At 36.0% G+C, this 21,260-nt stretch overlaps 1 protein-coding gene across 26 annotated transcripts in view; it reads left to right on the top strand.

Moving 5' to 3' along the window:
• The window catches only part of LOC127942690 (receptor-type tyrosine-protein phosphatase S), a 184,686-nt gene that overhangs the window by 87,960 nt on the left and 75,466 nt on the right, over positions 1-21,260 (top strand). For all 26 annotated transcript variants that reach the window (XM_052538571.1, XM_052538575.1, XM_052538577.1 and 23 more), the window contains one exon: positions 19,580-19,768. In XM_052538571.1, the coding sequence (XP_052394531.1) occupies positions 19,580-19,768 (189 nt within the window). The remainder of the gene's footprint in view (positions 1-19,579; positions 19,769-21,260) is intronic.

Genomic DNA, 21,260 nt, shown 5'->3' with positions numbered 1-21,260 from the left:
GTTTAATTGGATTGCTCGAACCCCTTTTATTAGATATTTTTTTTTAATCACAACCATTTCCAAATTCAACCCTGTCTTGTTTGTCTCACTCAAGCAGAGTTTGAGGGATCTTCATGTCACTTTTTTCTCTCGTCTAGTTTGAAGTGTCCTTTCCTAGAGTCGCTCAACATTTTGTGGATCCACAGAGCCGAGTTCGATTCATGACTCATCCATTCTGAAATCTCATCGTCTCGCACGTTTCTGTGGCTCACAGATCTGATACGGTCTATAGCATCATCTCACTCCTCTGTCAATCTTGTCAACCATTTCTCTTTCTTTTCCCAAGTCTCTCCCCCATGTTTCACTGAGATTTAAATGCTTAATACTGTATGTCCTGTGGCTCAGTGGTTGAGCATTGAGTTAGCAGCGCAAAAGGTCGTGGGTTCGACGCTTAGGGAATACACATACTGATAAAAATAGGGTTATGTATATCCTGAATGCACTGAAAGTCGCTTTGGATAAAAGCGTCTGCCAAATGCATGAATGTAAACTTAATTTTTAACAAGAATAATAAAAAATTAAAGCTGCAAGCAGCGATGAACGGGCCCTCGCACCCGGGCTCACCGCCATCGTGTGGCTTTAGTAAAAAGGTGAACGTTGAGAAATATGCATTTAATGTCCTAAATATTAGTGGAATATATCAAAGTATATCCCATATATGTGCCAATCTTACCGTTGCCAGCAGGTGGCGCTATCATTATAATGGAATATTGGCCTTCAGATGAGTTCAGGCCAGGACTCTTATCAAACATGTGAAGTTTGGGGAAGATTGAACATTTTATGCTTGAGTTACAACAACTACTCTTGCTGTGGCAAGACATCAAATTTTGTCATGGCGCCATGGAAACGGCCTTTAACAAAAACTCAAGATCTCCAAAAGTTAACATTGCACAGGCCTTTAGATTAGACTGACCACAAAATATATGTTAATCTCAAAAAAATTATGGGAGTAGTTTGTCGCAGCGTAAAACATGTCACTTCCTGTTGCCAATAGGTGGCGCTATGACTATAACTGAATGTGGGCATGTAGATCTGTTAAGGGCAGAAGTTTTATCTAACATGTGAAGTTTGGGGCAGATTGGACATTGTATGTCTGAGTTACAGCAACTTCCTTTTTCATGGCGAAACATCGAAATTTGTCAGGCCGCCATGGACACGCCCTTTAACGAAATCTAAAGATCTTCGCAATTTAACATCGCAAAAGGCTTAAGATTACACTGACCAGGTTTGGTGTTGATCTGAATAAATCTCTAGGAGGAGTTCGTTAAAGTACAACCCCTGAAAATGGCAAAAACAATGCCAATTTTGCAGAGAAAATTCTAAATAACTGACTTCCTGTTTGGATTAGGATTTCGTACCAAGAGACTTTTTTGTAGGTATTGCTGTGTTACATGTGTATACCGATTTTTGTACATGTACGTGAAACATAGCTCGAGGCGCACTCTGTTGAAAGTGTATAGGTGGCGCTATCGAGCCATTTTGCCACATCTGATGGAATTTTGGCCTTCAGATGTGTTCAGGCCAGGACTCTTATCACACATGTGCAGTTTGGGGAAGATCGGACATTTTATGCCTGAGTTATAATATATTTTATTCCCATGGCGAGACATCGAACTTCGTGACGGCGCCATGGACACGCCTTTTAACGAAAACTCAAGATCTTCACAACTTAACATCACACAGGCCTTTAGATTACACTGACCACAAAAAATACATTGATGTCATAAAATTTCTAGGAGTAGTTCATCGCAGTGTAAAATATGTAACTTCCTGTTGCCAATAGGTGGCGCTATGACTATAACTGTATATGGGCATGTCAATCTGTTCAGGTCAGGAGTCTCATCAAACATGTGAAGTTTGGGGCAGATTGGTCATTGTATGTCTGAGTTATAGCAACTTCCTGTTTCATGGCGAATCATCGAAATTCGCCAGGCCACCACGGACACGCCCATTAACGAAAACTCAAAAGCTTCGCAATTTAACATCGCAAAGGCCTTCAGATTAGGCATACCAAATTTGGTGTTGATCTGAATGAATCTCTAGGAGGAGTTCGTTAAAATACAACGCATGGAAATGACAAAAATGACACAAAATTTGCTCATAATATTAGTAATAACCGACTTCCTGTTGGGTTTCGGATTTTGCTCCAAGAGACTTTTTTGTAGGTATTGGAGAGTTACATGTGTGTACCGATTTTCATACATGTACATGAAACGTAGCTCGAGGCGCACACTGTTGAACTTGTATAGGTGGCGCTGTTGAGCCATTTTGCCACACCCACTTCTGAAACCCATATCAGACGTAAATTTTCGCCAGTTCTGAGGTGTGTGCAAAGTTTCATGACTTTTCAAGCATGTTTAGGCCCTCAAAAATGCGATTCATTTTGGAGAAGAAGAATAATAATAATAAATATAGCTGCAAGCAGCGATGGCGGGCTCAAGCCACCAATGCCATCGCCACCCCGGTGGCATCAGGTAAACTGTGCCCAGCGGGCACATGCATTCACAATATCCCTCTGGCAGTGAGGTTTTAAAGGATATGGTGGTTAAAGGGTTAATCCGAATCATCTAGACTTTAAAATCACATTCACAGAACAATATATATATATATATATATATATATATATATATATATATATATATATATATATATATTTAGTAACACTTTACAATAAGATTTCATTTATAAACATTATGTTAACATGAACAATATTTATATAGCATTCATTCATGTCAGTTAATATTCCAAACTTAAACATTAAAACATTGTTTTATTGTGATTTTTTTCCAAGCACATTTTACCAATTCCAAACCATATCAATCTTAATAACTACCATTATTTTTTATTTAATCATTTATGAGTGCTATACAATAGTCCAGGAAAGCTGGAAGAGAAAAACTCCTTATATTCATGTGTGCAGAATTATTAGGCATGTTTTCTTTTACAAATGAAATGCGCTAAAAAAGAGTTTTAACTCAAACTGTTTTAACTCAAAGTCGAAAATTATGAAATACCCATGAGAAATATCAAACACAAATGCAATACAGAAATAGATAAGTTAAGACTTGACCATTGTACAAAAATGCTGACTGGGTCATGAGGTCAGAAAAGAAGAAGAAAAAAAAAACAGGTCAAGAAGAACTGACAAAAATAATTGCAAAATAATTAGGAATTAATGTGAAGATTAATTTTTAGTCAATTCTGCAAGACAGACTTTCAGGAAAGGAGGTGGAATAAAAATGAGCTCCTAAATCTTAATCCCGGATTCTGGAAGATATATTCCTCAAACCATCGGACAAGAGGAGGTGGTGCTGGTCCTTCACGAGTCACTCTAATCTGTTCATAAAGCCTATATATAAAGTCTTAATATATAGTATTTCACAATACTTCATGGCATTCTAATTAAATCATTTTTTGGAATCTTTGATTTCTCAGAACCTGACACATTGTAATTCTGAGTCTCCAGGAAAGTGGCAGTTCTTTAAAATGTTGGCACAGGAGACTAAATGCTCCCTGATAGTTTCACACCTAATTCACTTAACACACACACACACATTACCCACAGTGACAGGGGGACAGAGTGACATCAGATGTATGATAGTTTTTTAATTTTCTATCATCCATATAGTGTTGTATAGTCATGAAACTATGCATATTTCCTCAGAATGACTTGTCTTCTATGTGTACATTTTTTTTTGAAGTGTTTAGAAGCTGCACTTAAAAAAATAAAAGACATTTACTGGTTACTTTTTTACTGTTATTTCAAAAAATCACCACGACAAAACCATTCAAGCCATTCAAAATTCATCCGCACCTGTTCTGTAAGATACATTCTTTAAACTGGTAAAAGAGGATGTGGTGATGATCCTTCAAGAGTCACTCAAAACGTATCTGCCCATAAAGCCTATAAAGAATTATTCTTAATATACGGTTCACAATACTTCAGCTTGTTATTCTAATAAAGTGAGGGTCATTTTATCAGTAAAATACATATTATTTTTCTTTGAAAGATTTCTATAAATGATTTAAATCATACTTGTTTCTACAATAATTATTTAAAAGTGATCCTATAGCTCCATCTGGTGGCCTTTATTGGTACTAAGAATTGCAAACTTGATTTATATGTTATGATAGTTTTAATTTTATGCTGGCTCTTGAAAATGATAAAGCTATGAAACTTACTGTGCTTCCTTCAAATGATGACTTCTACGTATATAAAAAATTATGAAGAGTTGGAATTAAAAATTTTAAAGATATAGTAAAATAACTATTGTATTTTTTTATGTTACTTTAATAAATCTCTATGGCCACACCATTTAAGGTATCCTAAACCCATTCGCAATTTAACATCTTCAGTATATTAGCATCATGTTAAAATTTTTTGGTGTGAACTACTTGTGTCTTCTTGGAGGAGAATGAATTCATTTACAGGCTGAGTTTATCATAAATCCACAATAACATTTCTGAGTTCTGTATCAATCAGTGTTGTTGTTTGTTTATTTTGATTTTTTTTTATTTTTCATAGGAAGATAACTGACCCTTTACTCTCCTTTTTAATAAATGTGCTTATAAACCAAGAACAAGCTATTTATAGCTGTAATTATAAACTGCTTACTATTGACTATTAATATTGGGACAAGGCTTTATGAAGCATGAACTGACTATTTACTAATGAGTGCAGTTATTATAAAGTGTTATCAATGCATTTGCTAATGTTAACAAATTAGACAATATTTTACAGTGTTATCAAATCCCTTAAATGATTTGTAAGTGTTTTGTAATGATTTTATTGACCTACAAGCATTTGTGAAAGTTCTGCTTGCATTACAGCTTACTCTTCATCTGTGAGCTGAACAGATTTACTGTTACATCCATGAGATTATGTAAATTCAAATAAATATCATGTCACAGGATGTCAGAGGTCAGTATCAAATTAGTTTGAAATTATTATTTGCAGCACAAATAAGGTTTTTTAGGATTTTTAAAAATCCCTAAAACTGTCAGAAAAGGATAAGACCCAAGATTTCTATGTGAGTGGCTAAATTTGTTTGTTTTTATAACTATAATGCATAAACTATGAAACTATACAAAATGTATAAAAAAGTACAAGTTATTCTTTTCCAATGTTTTTTATTTATTTAATTTTTTTTTTTTTTGGATTTACATTTTAAAAAATTAGCCTACGGCAATCATTCTAAACAGCTTGAATAAAACCTGTTAATATTTATTATAGACCACTGTAACTGTGTATAATCTAACAAACAAGTTTATTATGAAAATAAAAGTGTGTGCACCAGATAAATTGGACGATAAAGAAATTGCTAACAATTGTATAATAGAGCATGTTTTAGGTTTTTAGGCGTTTAGATGCAGAAATGGACAAATCAAATGTAAAATAAAATGTAATTGATTTAATTAAATATAGATTAAGTCTTGTTAGAGCAAAATAATAAATAAATACGTACACACATTAAAAAAGCAGCCAAGATGAATGAGTTTAATTTTTTATATAGATTAAAATTGAAGACAGAAGCAGCTGGTATATGCGGTCACTTAATATTAAAATCCAGTAGATCCACTTCAGATTTATTTCTCAACAGTTTATGTTCACGTGGCTGTTTTCGTTTATATTCGCCAAGCTATTATGTATTTTGAAATAATCTTGTCCGTGATGTGTTCGTTCTTACGACGAAAGGCAGAATCCTGCAGCTCGAGAGATATATGTTATTCTGCCAGTTGCGCTTTCAAATAGTCTTGCACGCTTAAACGGGTCACAAACACCTGCATTTAGCTCGTGTTGTGTTATAATGGGTGTATTGTGTGCATTTATGGCAATAATTTATTTTAAAAAGCTCTTAAACAAGAATAAATTCGTTTGTTTTGAACTTGTGACACTGTACGCGCTGATCGGAGGCAGTGATTTCAGATAGGCAGACGCGAATATTTCATTTTCACACAAACAGTTCAAAAACATCTTAATTTAGCTCTTGGTGTGTTCTGATTGGTGAATTGTGTGATATCGCTGCAATACTTTATTTTTAATAGCTATAAAACAAGAATAAACTCGTTTTTTCTGAGCTCATCATTCCACACGCTCCTGCTCAGAGCGGTGATTCATCTCTCGTGTTTCTCACGTATCACTGACCACACATCGATTATTAATGAGCCCTGACCTGATAATAATCATATATGTTGGTTTAGCTTGTCAGTGTGAATTAAATCCAAGTATTTATTTGTTTTTTAACCGATTTAAAAGTGAAACCAAAAGAGAGTCTCCTCCCTTTTTTAGTCCGGTAACTGAACCTGTAGGGGCGCTATTTCTCTCAGACAATGGAAGTCTAAGCATACTCACTCAAACAGAGGGACAGAGTGATATGAGATGTCTGACAGTTTTTTAATTTTATGTTATCCATACAGTGTTGTAAAGTCATGAAACTATGCATATTTACTCAGAATAACTTATTTTTCTGTATGAAAAAAGGTTTTGAAGTGTTTGGAATTTAAAAATGCAGGAAAATTAATAATTCCATTTTTACTGTCATTTAAAAAAAAATCACCACGACAAAACCATCCAAGCTATCCAAAACCCATTCACAATTTAAGTTCCTCAATGTTTTTTCAACAAGTAGACCAAGTTTGGTGTGTATAGTGTTACTCTCCTCTGAGCAGTATGCATTAATTCACAGCTAAATGTAAAAAACAATCCACATTCAAATCAAAATAGCCGACTTCCTGTTGGTCGTAGCTGATGACTGTGAATTAGAAAGTTGTCCGTCTTGATAAGAACAATTTTTGTACTGAGTTTGGTGTCTGTAGCTAAAACTAACCCCCCCACTTTTGACAAAAGGTGGCGCTATAGAGTGCCTCTTCCACGCCCTTTTAAAAACTTTTGCCAGTGTCTAGCTGTCGCTAATACTGATATGTGTTCTGAGTTTGATGAAATTCTAAGCATGTTATATGCCTCAAAATCACCTGAGAAGTATTCCAGTTTCACATGTTGCCACGACAACAATATTTTTAGATATCAATATCCCCCCAGCAGATTTATATCGGCTGTGTTTTATCATTATTCTGATGAAGTTTGAAGCAAATCGAGTAAAAATAAGATGCTGAATTCAAAGCATTTTGAAAATGACACACTTCCTGCTGCCAGTTGGTGGCGCTATAACTTTGACTCCTAATAGTCACATATATGCGATCGACATCATACAATGAATAATCTGATGAAGTTTGATTAAAATTAGGAAATGTATGTGGATGGTATTAGACACTTCCTGTTTCTCAATTCTAGCCATAAATTCAATGCCTCGCTATGAGCAAACCGTTCGAGATATCAAAAATCCCCTGGCAATTTTTCATCCCCAGTGTCTTGAGATCATGTTGACCGAGTTTGGTGGCAATCGAGTAAAAAACCTATGACAAGTATATCAAATTCCAGAGCATGCGCTTTTTACATAACTCTAAATAGCTGACTTCCTATTGGGCGGAGCCTATGACATGCAATACGCAAGTTGTTCGGCACAATGAGATCTATATGTGTACTGAGTTTCATATTAATACGTGCAAGTATGTGTGAGCTATACAACAACATTCATGACTGTGTTCCAGGGGGCGCCGTAGAGCCCCTGTGCCACGCCCGGGTCCCAACCTCTGCTGGCTCCTAAAGGCCACAGATTCCAAAGTGTGTGCAAATTTTCAAGAGTTTTTGAGTATGTTAAGGACTCCAAAAGCCCCCACAACTTTGATGACAAATATGAATAATAAACCCTAAATAGCCAACTTCCTGTTGGGCGGAGCCTATGATATGCAATACGAAAGTTGTTTGTATTGATGAGTTCTATACGTGTACCGAGTTCCGTACGTCTACGTACAAGTATGTATGATATATGGCCCTCCATATTCCAGGGGGCGCTGTAGAGCCCCTGTGCCACGCCCGTGTATCAGTCTCTGCCCGGCCCTAATGGCCGCAGGTTCCAATGTGTGTGCCAATTTTCAAGACTTTTTAAGCATGTTAAGGGCCCCAAAAGCCCCCGTAACGTTAGAAAAAAAAAAAAAATATATATAATAATAATAATAATAATAATAAAAAATAATCCTAAGGAAAACAATAGGGCTCTCGCCCTCCAGGCTTGGAAGCTGCAATTTAAACATACAAGACAATTAATGTTTCCCTTTTTACTGTCATTTCAAAAATTCACCACGACAAAACCGTTCAAGCTAACCAAAATCCGTTCGCAATTTAAGTTCTTCAATGGTTTTTCTTCATGTAGACAAAGTTTGGTGTGTATAGTGTACTTCCCCTGTGAGGAGTATGCATTAATTCACAACTGTAAAATCTCAAAAATACACATTCAAATCAAAATAGCCGACTTCCTGTTGATCGTAGCTTATGATTGTGAAATAGAAAGTTGTCCGTCTTGATTAGAACAATTTATGTACCAAGTTTTGTGTCTGTAGCTAAAACTAACCCCCCCACTTTTGACAAAAGGTGGCGCTATAGCGTGCCTCCTTCACGCCCTTTTAAAAGCTTTTGCCATTGTCTAGCTATCAATAATACCGATATGTATTTTGAGTTTCATGTAAGTCTGAGCTTGTTGTCTGCCTCAAACTCACCATAACAGAACATTCAAGTTTGACATGGCAATGCCATATTAGATATCAATATCCCCACAACAGATTTACATCGGCCGTGTTTTGTCATTATTCTGATGAAGTTTTAAGGAAATCGAGTAAAAATAAGATGCTAAATTCAAAACATTTTGAAAATGACTCACTTCCTGCTGCCAGTTGGTGGCGCTATAACGTTGACTCTTAATAGTCACATATATACGATCTGTATCATACAATGAACAAACCAATCAAGTTTGATCAAATTCAGGAAATGTATGTGGACGTTATTAGACATTTCCTGTTTCTCATTTCTCGCCATAATTTCAACGCCTCACCACGGGCAAACCGTTCGAGATATCAAAAATCCCCTCGCAATTTTTCATCCCCAATGTCTTGAGATCATGTTCACCGAGTTTCGTGACGAACGGGTTGAAAACCTCAGAGGAGTATTTCAAATTCCAGAGCATGCTTTTTTTAAACAGCCCTGAATAGTTGACTTCCTGTTGGGCGGAGCCTAAGACATAAAGTGTGAAAGTTGTTCGGCTTAATGAGATCTATAAGTGTACCGAGTTTCATATAAATACATGCAAGTGTGTGTGAGCTATGGTTCAAGATTTCTGAAGGTGTTCCAGGGGGCGCTGTAGAGTCCCTGTGCCACGCCCGGGTCCCAGCCTCTGCAGCTTCCTGATGGCCGCAGATTCCAATGTGTGTGCCAATTTTCAAGAGTTTTTGAGCATGTTAAGGCCCCTAAAAACCCCCGGAAGGTTTAATAAAAAATAAAAAAAATAATAATAAGAAGAATAATCCTTAGAAGAACAATAGGGCTCTTCGCCCCTTCGGGCTTGAGCCCTAATAATAATAAACGGAGCAATTCCAAGAGGGTCCTCACACCATCGGTGCTCGGGCCCTAATAATAATAATAAACAACACAGAAACAAGAGGGTCCTCACACCATCGGTGCTCGGGCCCTAATAAAAAACAAAGCAGATACAAGAGGGTCCTCGCACCTCGGTGCTCGGGCCCTAATAATTTATTATTATGAATTAAATTAATATATTAAATAACGGAGTGTGTATGTGTGCGTATAGAGGAAATGTTTACATAATTTGAAAATATTATTCAATAAAAATTTATTTTTATAATATAAAATATTATTCAATAAATAAATTTTTTATCTATAGTTTATTCCGTTTATTTAATAATATTGATTAATCGCGATTATTTGCATTAAAAAGTTTGTTTATTATAATAAACGTGTACTGTGTATATTTTTTGTATATATAAATACACACATAAATACACACACATACATGTTTACATTTAAAAAATATATTATACTAATATAGCAATACTAAGTTAAATTAATATAACAAAGTAAAATTATTTACATAATATTCATTTAATTTTCATTTGTATGCGTATATATATATATATATATATATATATATATATATATATATATATATATATATATATTATTTTTTTTTTAATGTTTATATATGTAATAATTAAATTAAATTAAATTAATAAATTACTTACACTTAATTTTTAATTTTACACTTACAAAGTGCAATGGGTGTCATGAACAATACGTCTACAACCAATAATAATCATTTCTACACTTCAAGTTGTGTATAAGTTTGTGTATTATGAACAAACATGAATGAACGTAGATTCACAAAATGATGTAAAAACAATATTTAAATATGTTATATCATGATACCTAATGCACTGACTAATTAACAAATAGTTAAATTAAATCTTTCTGTAAAACTGGTAAGACTCATCAACATAGTTTTGTGGTCCGGTTATGAGTGATTGTAGGTTTCCGCAGCTAGATCTCCTTGGAAAAGGGTTACGTTACATGCCTGATAAACCGCACAACATTGGATACCCGGCCCAGGGGGATTGTGGGTATTATCCTCAGTGTGCTCTTGAAGCCCCACAATGAGTGATTTGGAGTAAAAGAGCACAGCTGATTAGCGTTCCTGCTGTTCTTCAGTGGAAATGCTGCGTCACGCAGGGAAAAGTGCGCCATAAAACATCAGTGCGCCGGAGGCCATGACTTCCACAGTGTGTGTATGCGATTGAGACGCAAAGCCAGAGCTGAGCCTGCATTAATGTGCTTTCCTCTGTTTATCATCCAGTTTCCTGGTCATAGTATCGAATCTTTAAGGTCCAGTGACTAAATATTGACATTTTATAATTATAATTATTTATTTTTTATTTTATAATATTATTTTAAGTAAATTTGACATTTTCATAATTTAGCAAATTTTTGTTGACAAATGATATACCATATAAGGATTAAGAGGACTAATGTATAAATTAATAAATATGACATTGAAGTATTGACTTATATCACTTTAATGTGTCATCTAAAATGTACTTTTTAAATAAGTATTTATTGAAAGTTGCAATCTAAGAAGATAAAGATAAATGGACAAAATATTTACATTTTATATGTACAATTGTAATATTTCCTGAGATACATTACATGTACATGTTTTCATAATGTTGCACATTCCTATTGAGTTTTATCCGAAAGATGAAATATGTTTTTATATTTTTTTCTAATATGTGTTAATATCCACCACTGAATGAGATTAAGAAGTGATAGGACTCTTCAGTGTTTTATCTCTCAGTTGTGGAAGTCAGATGACAGTGATTGGTTTTGATCCGTGTTACACACACACTGTATTATGACTGTCTGCCTCATAAACGAAAGCAGTTCCCATCCGCGCGCTCCGCTGCTCCCCGATGTATAATGTGTTTGTTTAGCTGTGTTTAGATCCAGCAAAAGACAAAACGATGGTGTATTCACGCTATCCATTATCGCCATTATTGCTTCGTTTGAAAGCATGAGACATGAGTCGTATAGTATCCAGTGTCTGTTTATATAGCTTTCCTGCTTTGAGACTCGATTTCACATTGCTACCATAGACGATTGCTGACACTAATGAATCCTGTTTGGTAAAATAAAAAAATAAAAAAATTCAATTAAATTAAAAAATATTTTTTATTAAAAAAAATTATATATATATATATATATATATATATATATATATATATATATATATATATAGTTTATTATTTGATTTATAATAAAGATTATTATAAAATTTAAACCATATTTATTTTAACATTGTAAATATGCTTTATTTATTTATTAATTTGGTCATGCTGATTATTTTTTATTTAAAAATATAAATATATTTTAAAATGTTTATATAAAATATATTATTTTTAAAATATATTTTTATTTAATATTTTATTCATATTTAGATATTGTAAATATGCTAATGTATGCTTAAAAATTTATAAATTATGTATTTTTTTCATACATTTACTTTGTTTTTTTAAGGGTACTATTTTTGTAAATATGTATTATATACATGCTGGAAAATATTTATTTATTTATATGCAAATAGATTTGGTAACATTTTTTTATTATTTATTTATTCATTCGTTCATAATGAACATGTAGGAAAAATATTTAGAATTTACATCAAATGTTGTATTGTTATTTGAGTATTCGGCGTCTCTTTATATATCCTCCCTTGTTCGGGTCTCGCTCTGTTCGCTCAGACGACTTGTGTTTGCAGCCGCCGCTAATGATGACAAGCTGCTCACTTCCTGTTTACTGCGGAGAGATAATTGACAGTCATGAAAATGGTGTTCACAAGCTCTCCATCCGGCTCTGAGATCACGGTGGCGTTTGATCCTCAGCGCAGCTGTCAGTCAGACGTTTGCGCGACTCGCGATTGTTTACGGCGCTGATGAGGTCGCTCCAGGAGCACCTCGAGGAACTTCACCCTGGGCTTTCAGGAAGTAGATCTGCACTCAGCACACGCTCCGACACCGAGAGACGAAACTCCAGTCTACGGCTGCTTTGATCCTGTGAAGCTGTAGAGCTGTAATCAGACCTGATTGGCCATGAGGAGAGCATCAAACACTCATCTCTGGAGCAGAAACGTGCTCCACTGAGTCACGTAATGCCTGCTCTGCGCCTTCGGACACGATGGAGAGTCACTGAGATTGATTTGTGTCCTTCAGGACATTTCAGACTTTTTTTTCTCATGTTCTGCTTTCCAAGATCTAGTTCTTCACCTCTGCTGAACGCTGTGAAGTCGTCGTGTAGAGTGATTTGTTTCATACTGCGAGAAGAGGAAAAGTATTGAAATGTACTAAATTCACATCCCATTTTATTTTACTTTATTTTAGTTTTATTTAATGTACATGTTGAAAAAGCATACAGAATTTAAAATAATTTTAATTAAAAATACAAATAAAATATTACTTTTTTATTAGCATAGAAAAAAGGTGCTGAATTGATTGCTTTTGCAATGTAAAGGACTATAGGGTTTATTTTTCTCAAACTGATTTAACACTTTTATTATTAAAAGCGCACAGAATACAAATCTTCCTACAAAGCTTTAGCGATGTCATGTCGCATTATTTGATCTCATATTGAGTCTTAAAGGAAGTATTTCCCATGGGAGTTTTTTGAGGAGATGGTTTGTTATAATTAAGGAAATGTGTGTATATATATATATATATATATATATATATATATATATATATATATATATATATATATATATATATATATATATATGTATATGTATATAAATGAATAAAGCATTTTAATTGTAATTCTATTAAAGTATTAATGTACTTGTATGTTAAACATACATATTTTGTAAATATGCTCTGTAAAAGGGTACTTTTTTGTAAACATGCGTAATGTACATCTAAAAGCATTTAGAAATGTACATCAGTTAGTAAAAAATATTTTTAAAGTAAGGTACATTATTCTAAATTTACTTATAATGTGCATTTCAAAAATTAGCATTTAGACTTTCAGTTTGTAGAGACTTACCATGAAAATGTAAGCAAATATACTTTAAATAAATACTTAGTTAATTGATAAATAATGAATTTTTACTCTGTATATAAATTAAACATTTTATTTATTTATTCCTAAATTTAAATAAATGTTTTCCTTTTTTTTTTTTTGCGCTTGAGGGTTAGATAGTTGTTTTATGAACAGAGCTGTTTGTGTTTTTAGCAGAAGGTGTGTTTTTCCCTTCACTCTCACCCCCATAATAAAACATTCAATGGCATTATCAGTGTATTACCTTCCAACATCTCGTTTATCAGAAGAAATCCACACTAGCACATTCATGGTTTGCGCTTTACCTAATTTACACGAAAATACCTCGTTACAACACGTCTGAAAATGGCTTCATTGACATTGTGCACAGAGTTTGCAATGGCCTAAAAGTCTCCAGGAGCAAATAAATAAATGCAGGAAGGCTGTTTTTGGTCCGGAGCAATGTGGAGTAGATTCAGGACTGAAGTTACTCTTCTCTTCGGGTTCTCAATCACCTGAACGAGGCATTAGTGCAACAGCGAGCCATTTAACACGCAGGTTGTCAGGTTGTGCATCCATCTCTGTCAGTCTCGTCTCTCGTCTCCCTCACGAGCCCCCGTGTCCCGCTCCACCTCCTCAGGTACTGATAAGTCAGTGTGACAGAAGCAGCTGGACTCGGTCATCAGCCAGACGCTCCGCCGCACGCCGTCGCCTAATTGTGCAGCATCCGACCGAGCCGTGTGATGGTAGCTTCATCAAAGCCCGATGGGGGACGCCTGAGCCACCTGTAAACACACATCTCAGCCGTCAGTGTCTGATCACATGCACCGAGTGACAGTTTGCCACCGCCTCCCAGTTTACTTTAAGCCTAATTAATGTTCTGTTCTGCGGTATGTCACGTAATTGTGTTTTAAATATTTGTTATATTAAAAAATTATACGTTTTATATTTAGTATTAATATTTGACCTTCTTTTTAGTATTATGCATCATATTTGGGCTTATAATTAATATGTTACATGCTATTCATGCATATATTTAGTATTTTCTATGATTTTTGGGTTTCTTTTGTATTAAAAATGTTTTCACTTATTTTTAGTATACATGATAGATAGGTTTATGTTTACTGCTTTCTATTTTCTAAGGCTTTTTTAATATTATGCATGATATTCAGGCTCAGATTTAGTATTTTATGTGCAATTATGGCTTATATTTAGTATTTTATGAGATTATATTTTGGCTTTTATTTAGTATTTTATATTTTTGGTGGGTTTCTTTTGTATTAAAGGGCCACTAATTTATAATTTATCATTTGGTTTTGGGAGTCCCCAACAACAGGTTTACATGCATGCAAAGTCAAAAACACTTTTATTTTCTTATAATGTGCATTTAATTGTGCCTTATTTCTCAAAGACTCTCAAATGATTCATTTGAAGATTAATCTTTCCATACCCCTCCTTTGCATAAAGTTACTCTACTCTGATTCGTCCGATGACCCATTCTGTTGCGATTGGTATTATATGAGATTTTTGGGTTTATGTTTTGCATTACAGATATTATCGGTTTATATCGGTTTATAGTATTTTGCATTATGGTTGGTCTCATCTATAGCGTGATCCATAATGTTTTCCCTTATTTTTGTTCATTTTGGTACTATTTTTTTCGTAGTTTTTGTAGTATTCATGATATTTGTATTATTATTTTGTATTATTATATATAATATTTTGTCTTGTTTACTATTATACATGATATTTAGACTTATATATGGTTTTATAAAAGGTAAAATCATCCATTTGTGGCTTCAGGCTTTTTGTTTGATGCCTTTAGTGGAACACCAATCTACCAGCAGAAGCTGTGAATCTGTTGGGTCCTATTAGAACTGAGGCGATAATTAAGACTGGGGCTGTAAATTACCATAATTCATGCGAAATCCTGAGCTTCACCAATCCTGGTGGAAATCTAGCAGTCAGCCCCACATTTTAGGATTTGAAATGCTAATGTAACGATGCTCTGCTCCTGAAGAGTTGACACCGAACAAATTTGCTAGTAAACAGTGACTTTGTCTGGTGTGGAAATTAAAAAATAAAGAAATAATGATAATTATAAATTAAAGTTAATGAATAATATTTGTTTTATTGTATGAATATATAATTGTATAATATATTATATTAAATAATTTAATATTAAATACTCATGTGAAATTCCCAAGGTCTTATATTCATCATTCTCTAGCTGCTTTAGTTGAAGAAACTTCTTGAAATTGGGATGGGCGGAGATGGTGTCCTTGATCCTGTAGCAAACTTAAGGCATATCAGTTGCCATAAACCACTAGGCAAGGTGCGGAGTGCAGAAGCTGGGCTGCAATTCTGTATCTGAAGAGGAAGAAATGGGATTCACACTCCTTAATGGAGCATTATGTGGTTCCTGCAGCCCTCGCTCTCTCTCTCCACGCCCAGTCCATTATTCATTTCCCTGCACTCGTGTCCCCGTCCCCTGTGCAGCAGCCCATGCTGATGGCACACTGTTTGACGTGACAGGCCAGCCGAACCCAAAGCGCCATGACCGGTGACTCTTCCAGACTTAAGCAAGCGTCCACTCCTCCGTGCACTTCCTGTTATGCAAATTTAGCTGTTTTCGGAGCACAGGAAATTAAATCGACCACCTCTCAAATCCACACAGCTGGGGCTACAGATTTGTTAAATGTCGTCTTAGTTCTACTTTTGAAAAAGTGCATCTTCTTTTCCCATCGAATGGTCTGTATCCCATTTTTCTCTCTTTGGCTCTTCCGCCAGCTGTTCCCCAACCCTCCCAGAGTTCTCAGAAATATAAATGTGTTTCTTCAGCCATGTCTGGCTGTGGCAAGAGCTAATCAGTTAACCTGACTAAGGAGCTGATGAGATTAAATAATTTCTGTAAAATGTCCAATACTTGGTAGGATATGTCTGTGGAATTTGATGCCACCCCTGAGACTTTTATCAGCAGGAAAGTGTTTGTTGGAAAGCAGTTTTTAAAAATGCATGCTTATCGAAGAATGCTTTGTGTAATTATGAAATGTGTCTCTGGTTGATAAAGCTGTTAATAAGAATGCCACAGTCTCGGCAGAAGGCGGCAGTTGTGTATATATTACCTATTTATTTTGATGTACAAGCTGCAATAGCCATTTTACTTTTAATCTGTGATATGAAATATTACACCTGCACAGATAATGAGCTTCCGAGACCATCATTTATCAGCTAGAACTAGTATCATACAAACTCACTCTAAGTATTTGGTGTTACATTTCGTATCGTACATGGAAATTGGTCACTACGGCTTTATTCTGAAAGATATACATATTTATTTTGGTGCACAGGCAGCAATAGCCATTTCACTTTTAATCTGAACAGATAATAAGCTTCATAGATTATCAAAAGTCAATCAAAACTCATTTGCTTATTACCATGAATGAACGTCTGCAAATCCACTTGCGCAAAACTGACCACTCAGGTTAAGAGGCTTTGCACCTGTCACTTGCGTAATACCATTAAATCATAAACCACAATTAAACGTAATTACAGATAATAACACAGAGTGAAAAAAGCCCATGTCAAAGCTAACAGATTGAAGGTTTGTGGGTGAGGGGGCGGGGGGTTCAGGACGACTTTAGTGCCCTTCTGAATCGGTGAATGTGCAGCTGTTGACTAAATTGGCCAGTGCACTCATCCTGCTATGCTGATCATCATAACAGCACCATTATCATCGTGGCTTAACAGCCTCTTAGTCAGGCCGGGGCGGCCTTCAGAGCCGCCTAGATATAAACCCAGTATGATGCCTGTAGTTGCATTCCAGTTCTTATTTTAAGGAATTATAAGGTATAATTATCCTTCTCCAAAAGTGCAGTACAAAAATGCTATTATGTAGCACCTGAAATGCATGAAGATAGGTGAAGATTTGTTTTTGTCTAATGGGCAACTATTGAAACCCTCTGAATTAAAAGGATACTCCAATTTAAGATATTTTGTGTTCCGAAGATGAACAAAGCTTTTATGGGGTTAGTAATTAATGACAAAATTTCCATTTTGGGGTCGAGTATCCCTTTAAAACTGTCGTTTGTTGTTATGGGATGTCACAAGGCTAGTGCTAGAGGAGTAGATAGAAACCCAGACCTTAAGCCTAATGCAAGTCAACTGGTTCTGACAATATCAAAAAGATGTTGTGGAGATTAAAGCCACCTAATAATGTGATCAGATTGGTGTGGAATGCTGGAATTATAACTCCAGGTCTTTTTTATCATGAATGCACGCCAGGCAGGATAGGGCTAAGGGCTCTTGGCATGGATATGTATGCACTACTGCAAGATTTCCTTCATATTTTACCAGAGCAACTGACCCTGAACCAATTTGAGTGTTGGAAAAAATACATCTGCAAGGCAAATTCTATTTTTAGCCCTCTCCATTACTATTAGCCAAAGTGGACATCTCTACTTTGCAGTGCTCACGGTGAGCCTCTCCTAGTGGATGATTCTAGGTCAGTTGTTGCATCCTGGGGACAATATAGATACGCTTACCATTTGCATTTGTATGCCCACAGTCATTACCACCATATATAAGCAGTGCTAGCACTGTGACATGGTATTATTGCAGCTCCTGTCCCAACCTCTTTCACAGCCTCTATAATAGAATTTGCATTGCTTTGACATTTCTATCAGTGACACTGTTTGCTGCTCTCACTCGCCCACCACCAGTCCAAACTCCCCAGTACTTGCCACCTTTAATTAAGCTCAAATCAAATTACTTCTTTTGTGTTTAAGGCTTAATTTGTGTGCATTGCAGATATCCTATTTTGGTGTCACAGAATGGATAATCTAGCCATGCATCACATTTACAGCAAACACAAATTTTGCTTTCCAAAATGCTACTTTTGGAGGGACAAGTATCTGTATCTTTTCCCCCAAGCTGGAGCATTTAAATATCTCATCTTTGGTGGATAATAATAGGCAGACATAATGCTTCCCCAGCCATCACTGAATAATTGAACATGTGAAGGTCATTGTACAGTTCATTTGCTCAAGTCCTTTCTTTTGGTGTCAAGGCCTGTGTAAAAACAACAGTTTCCATCAATAGGTGCACTACATGAGTTTCTTGTAATGTCTTGAGCCTTGGCACACCTTTGTGACTCTCAAAAGGTTCGAATGATGTGACGTTCACACTTAGAGCCTGACCTGTGCCCATTGGCACGGTCTACTGTGTCTGAATTTCTTTGCCAGAATGTGAGTCACACCAGGTCACAGAAATAAGAGGTTTTCCCAATGCTTTATTCATCATTGTCTTTACAGAAGATCCAATGAAGAGTGTGAAGGCTTGTGTTGGCCTACAACAGCAGGCATCAGCCACACTGGATTATTTTGAAGAGCGAGAGGGGTGAATTGTCAAAATCTATTGTGTGTTTGTGTGTCACCTGTCTCTTTGTATCAACTCAATGCCGTAAACAACTATGGAGGAACCGGGGGTGAAATGTCACCAGTGCTTGCCCCGATTAAATGGCTCTGTCGCTAGTGATGTAGACTCTGATCCGTAGGACTCGAATGATATACATGACGGTATGAGCAAGAGCTCAGTGTGCTCTTTGCTATGAAAATGTTTGATTATCTCTCAGCAAGTCCCCTTGATGGACCCTGAAGGGAAACAGATCCTAGCCAAACTCTGCTTGGCTACTTGCTCATTCCAGGCCAAGTTGGTTCTCTTGCTTTGTTGGAACATTTGGTTATTGGCATTTGAATGTCCACTGCTCCTCTTTAAACTTCTCTAAGTTCTCCCCAACAGATGGCCTACTTGCTCATTCCAGGCCAAGTTGGTTCTCTCAGAAACTTGCTTTTATGGGAACTTTCGAGTAAGTTATTGGCATTTGAATGTACACTGCTCCTCTTTAAACTTCTCTAAGTTCTCCCCAACAGAGGGTCAACTTTCATTATACCATTATACCAGTTCGAGAAACTTGCTTAGTAGGAACTATAGAGTAGGTTATCGGCATCTAATGGTCCACTGCTTGTCTCTTAACTTCTTTGTTTTCCTCTACAGAGGACCTACTTCCTGCTGGCTTCCCCAACATCGACATGGGCCCACAGCTGAAGGTGGTGGAGCGCACACGCACAGCTACCATGCTTTGCGCTGCCAGTGGTAACCCCGACCCGGAAATCACCTGGTTCAAAGACTTCCTTCCCATCGACCCCAGCACAAGTAACGGCCGAATCAAACAGCTCAGATCAGGTAAGACGAATGGATGCGCCTTAAGCTTTATTGCTAATATTCTTCTGCTTATCCCACTGCTCCTGTATCAGTCCTCTTTCTGATTATAGGTACCCATTGCTCTTCCAAAACGACCACAACACAGAGTTAGTCCTTTAAGTTGCTAGGGAAGCTGAAATGGAAAGATAATGACTTTTAATGAACTGTGTCAGAGGAGCTTAGTCAAGATTTTGTGGCAAGAATATGATTAATGTCTGGTTTAAGCTAATTAGTCTTTATTGAAAGGGTTAGGGTTAGGGTTAGCAAAACAGTCTAATTATATATCTCATTAAGTTTAGCGCTCCAGTCACCCCAAGGCCACCGTTGTGGGTCAGTTATTTGTCAGCAACAGAGAAAATAAAAATCTATTGGGTTGCATTTGTTTCGGAGCTGTTGACGTCGGCTGGCCACCTTTGACCTGAACTTGCTTACCCAAAGTTCCCTTTTTCAGGATCCATCATAGTATTTTCAAAATAATATTTCAGATTCAAGCAAAGTGGTTTGGCGGTGAGCAGCTACATCTGCTCTCACTTATTCTAGACTCGAGTGCTTTGTTTTGTGACGTGTTAATGGACAACCCAGACTCGCCGAGGGGGTATCACAGGCCTCTTTAAAGCTGTTGGCTATGGTACAGGAACACAAATGACTATGACTTCTCTCACTGCGGACAAGAAGTGAGGTTATTGTGTAGCATGTTGGGCCTTATCCCAACAGTCAACCCTTTTAGCTTCCATTAGCGGTGTCACTAGCAGCAAGGTTAGCGTTCATAGCTCATTTAGTAAGCTAATTTCTCTGCCCTGCTGACAGATGTACAGATTAATCCGACAAATTTAACAGGTTTTGGGAATGCATATTTCCGAAAATGCCTATGTTAGCCTACCGTTTGACGAAGCAGTGCTAAAAGTTTAGCAGCTAAGTTTAGCATGGCTATAGAACCTGTCCTCCCTCTGTCTATGTTTCTGTCACAGTGTGAGTGGGTCATACATGTTGTTGTCTTGTTTGTGATGTCTCTGTCTCTATTTCAACTAAAACAGGTTTCTAGCGGCATTTCCGCATTCACATGCAGAACATTGACTAGCTCCCGATAATTAGCATACTATTGGAGTACTACTAATCAGACAAACTAAATTCAGTATTCAGAGCATACAGCATGTACAAATTAGCTATAATCATGGTCTTAATTCAATTTACGCATTAGTGAGTTATCTAAATGCTTAAGTAGAATCTATTTGGTGTGTATATTTGTTAATTTAATATGCTAATGTTTTCGAAATCTCTAAATACGTTAATGAATTTCATAAGGCAATTATTGTTTTACCAAAGGCAGATATTTTTACTGTTTTCACACACTAATATATATATAAAACATAACCCTAATTCTAACTTTACATAACGTATTAGTTGTAATCAGTGTGATAAAACAAGTTTACAAACTCTTGAACTCGCTAAACTTGTCAAGCACATGTTCAGGTAA

Source organism: Carassius gibelio, chromosome A22, assembly GCF_023724105.1.
Source record: "Carassius gibelio isolate Cgi1373 ecotype wild population from Czech Republic chromosome A22, carGib1.2-hapl.c, whole genome shotgun sequence".
Taxonomy (NCBI): domain Eukaryota; kingdom Metazoa; phylum Chordata; class Actinopteri; order Cypriniformes; family Cyprinidae; genus Carassius; species Carassius gibelio.
Note: the sequence above shows the minus strand (reverse complement) of the source record. Positions and strands in the feature narration are given on the sequence as shown.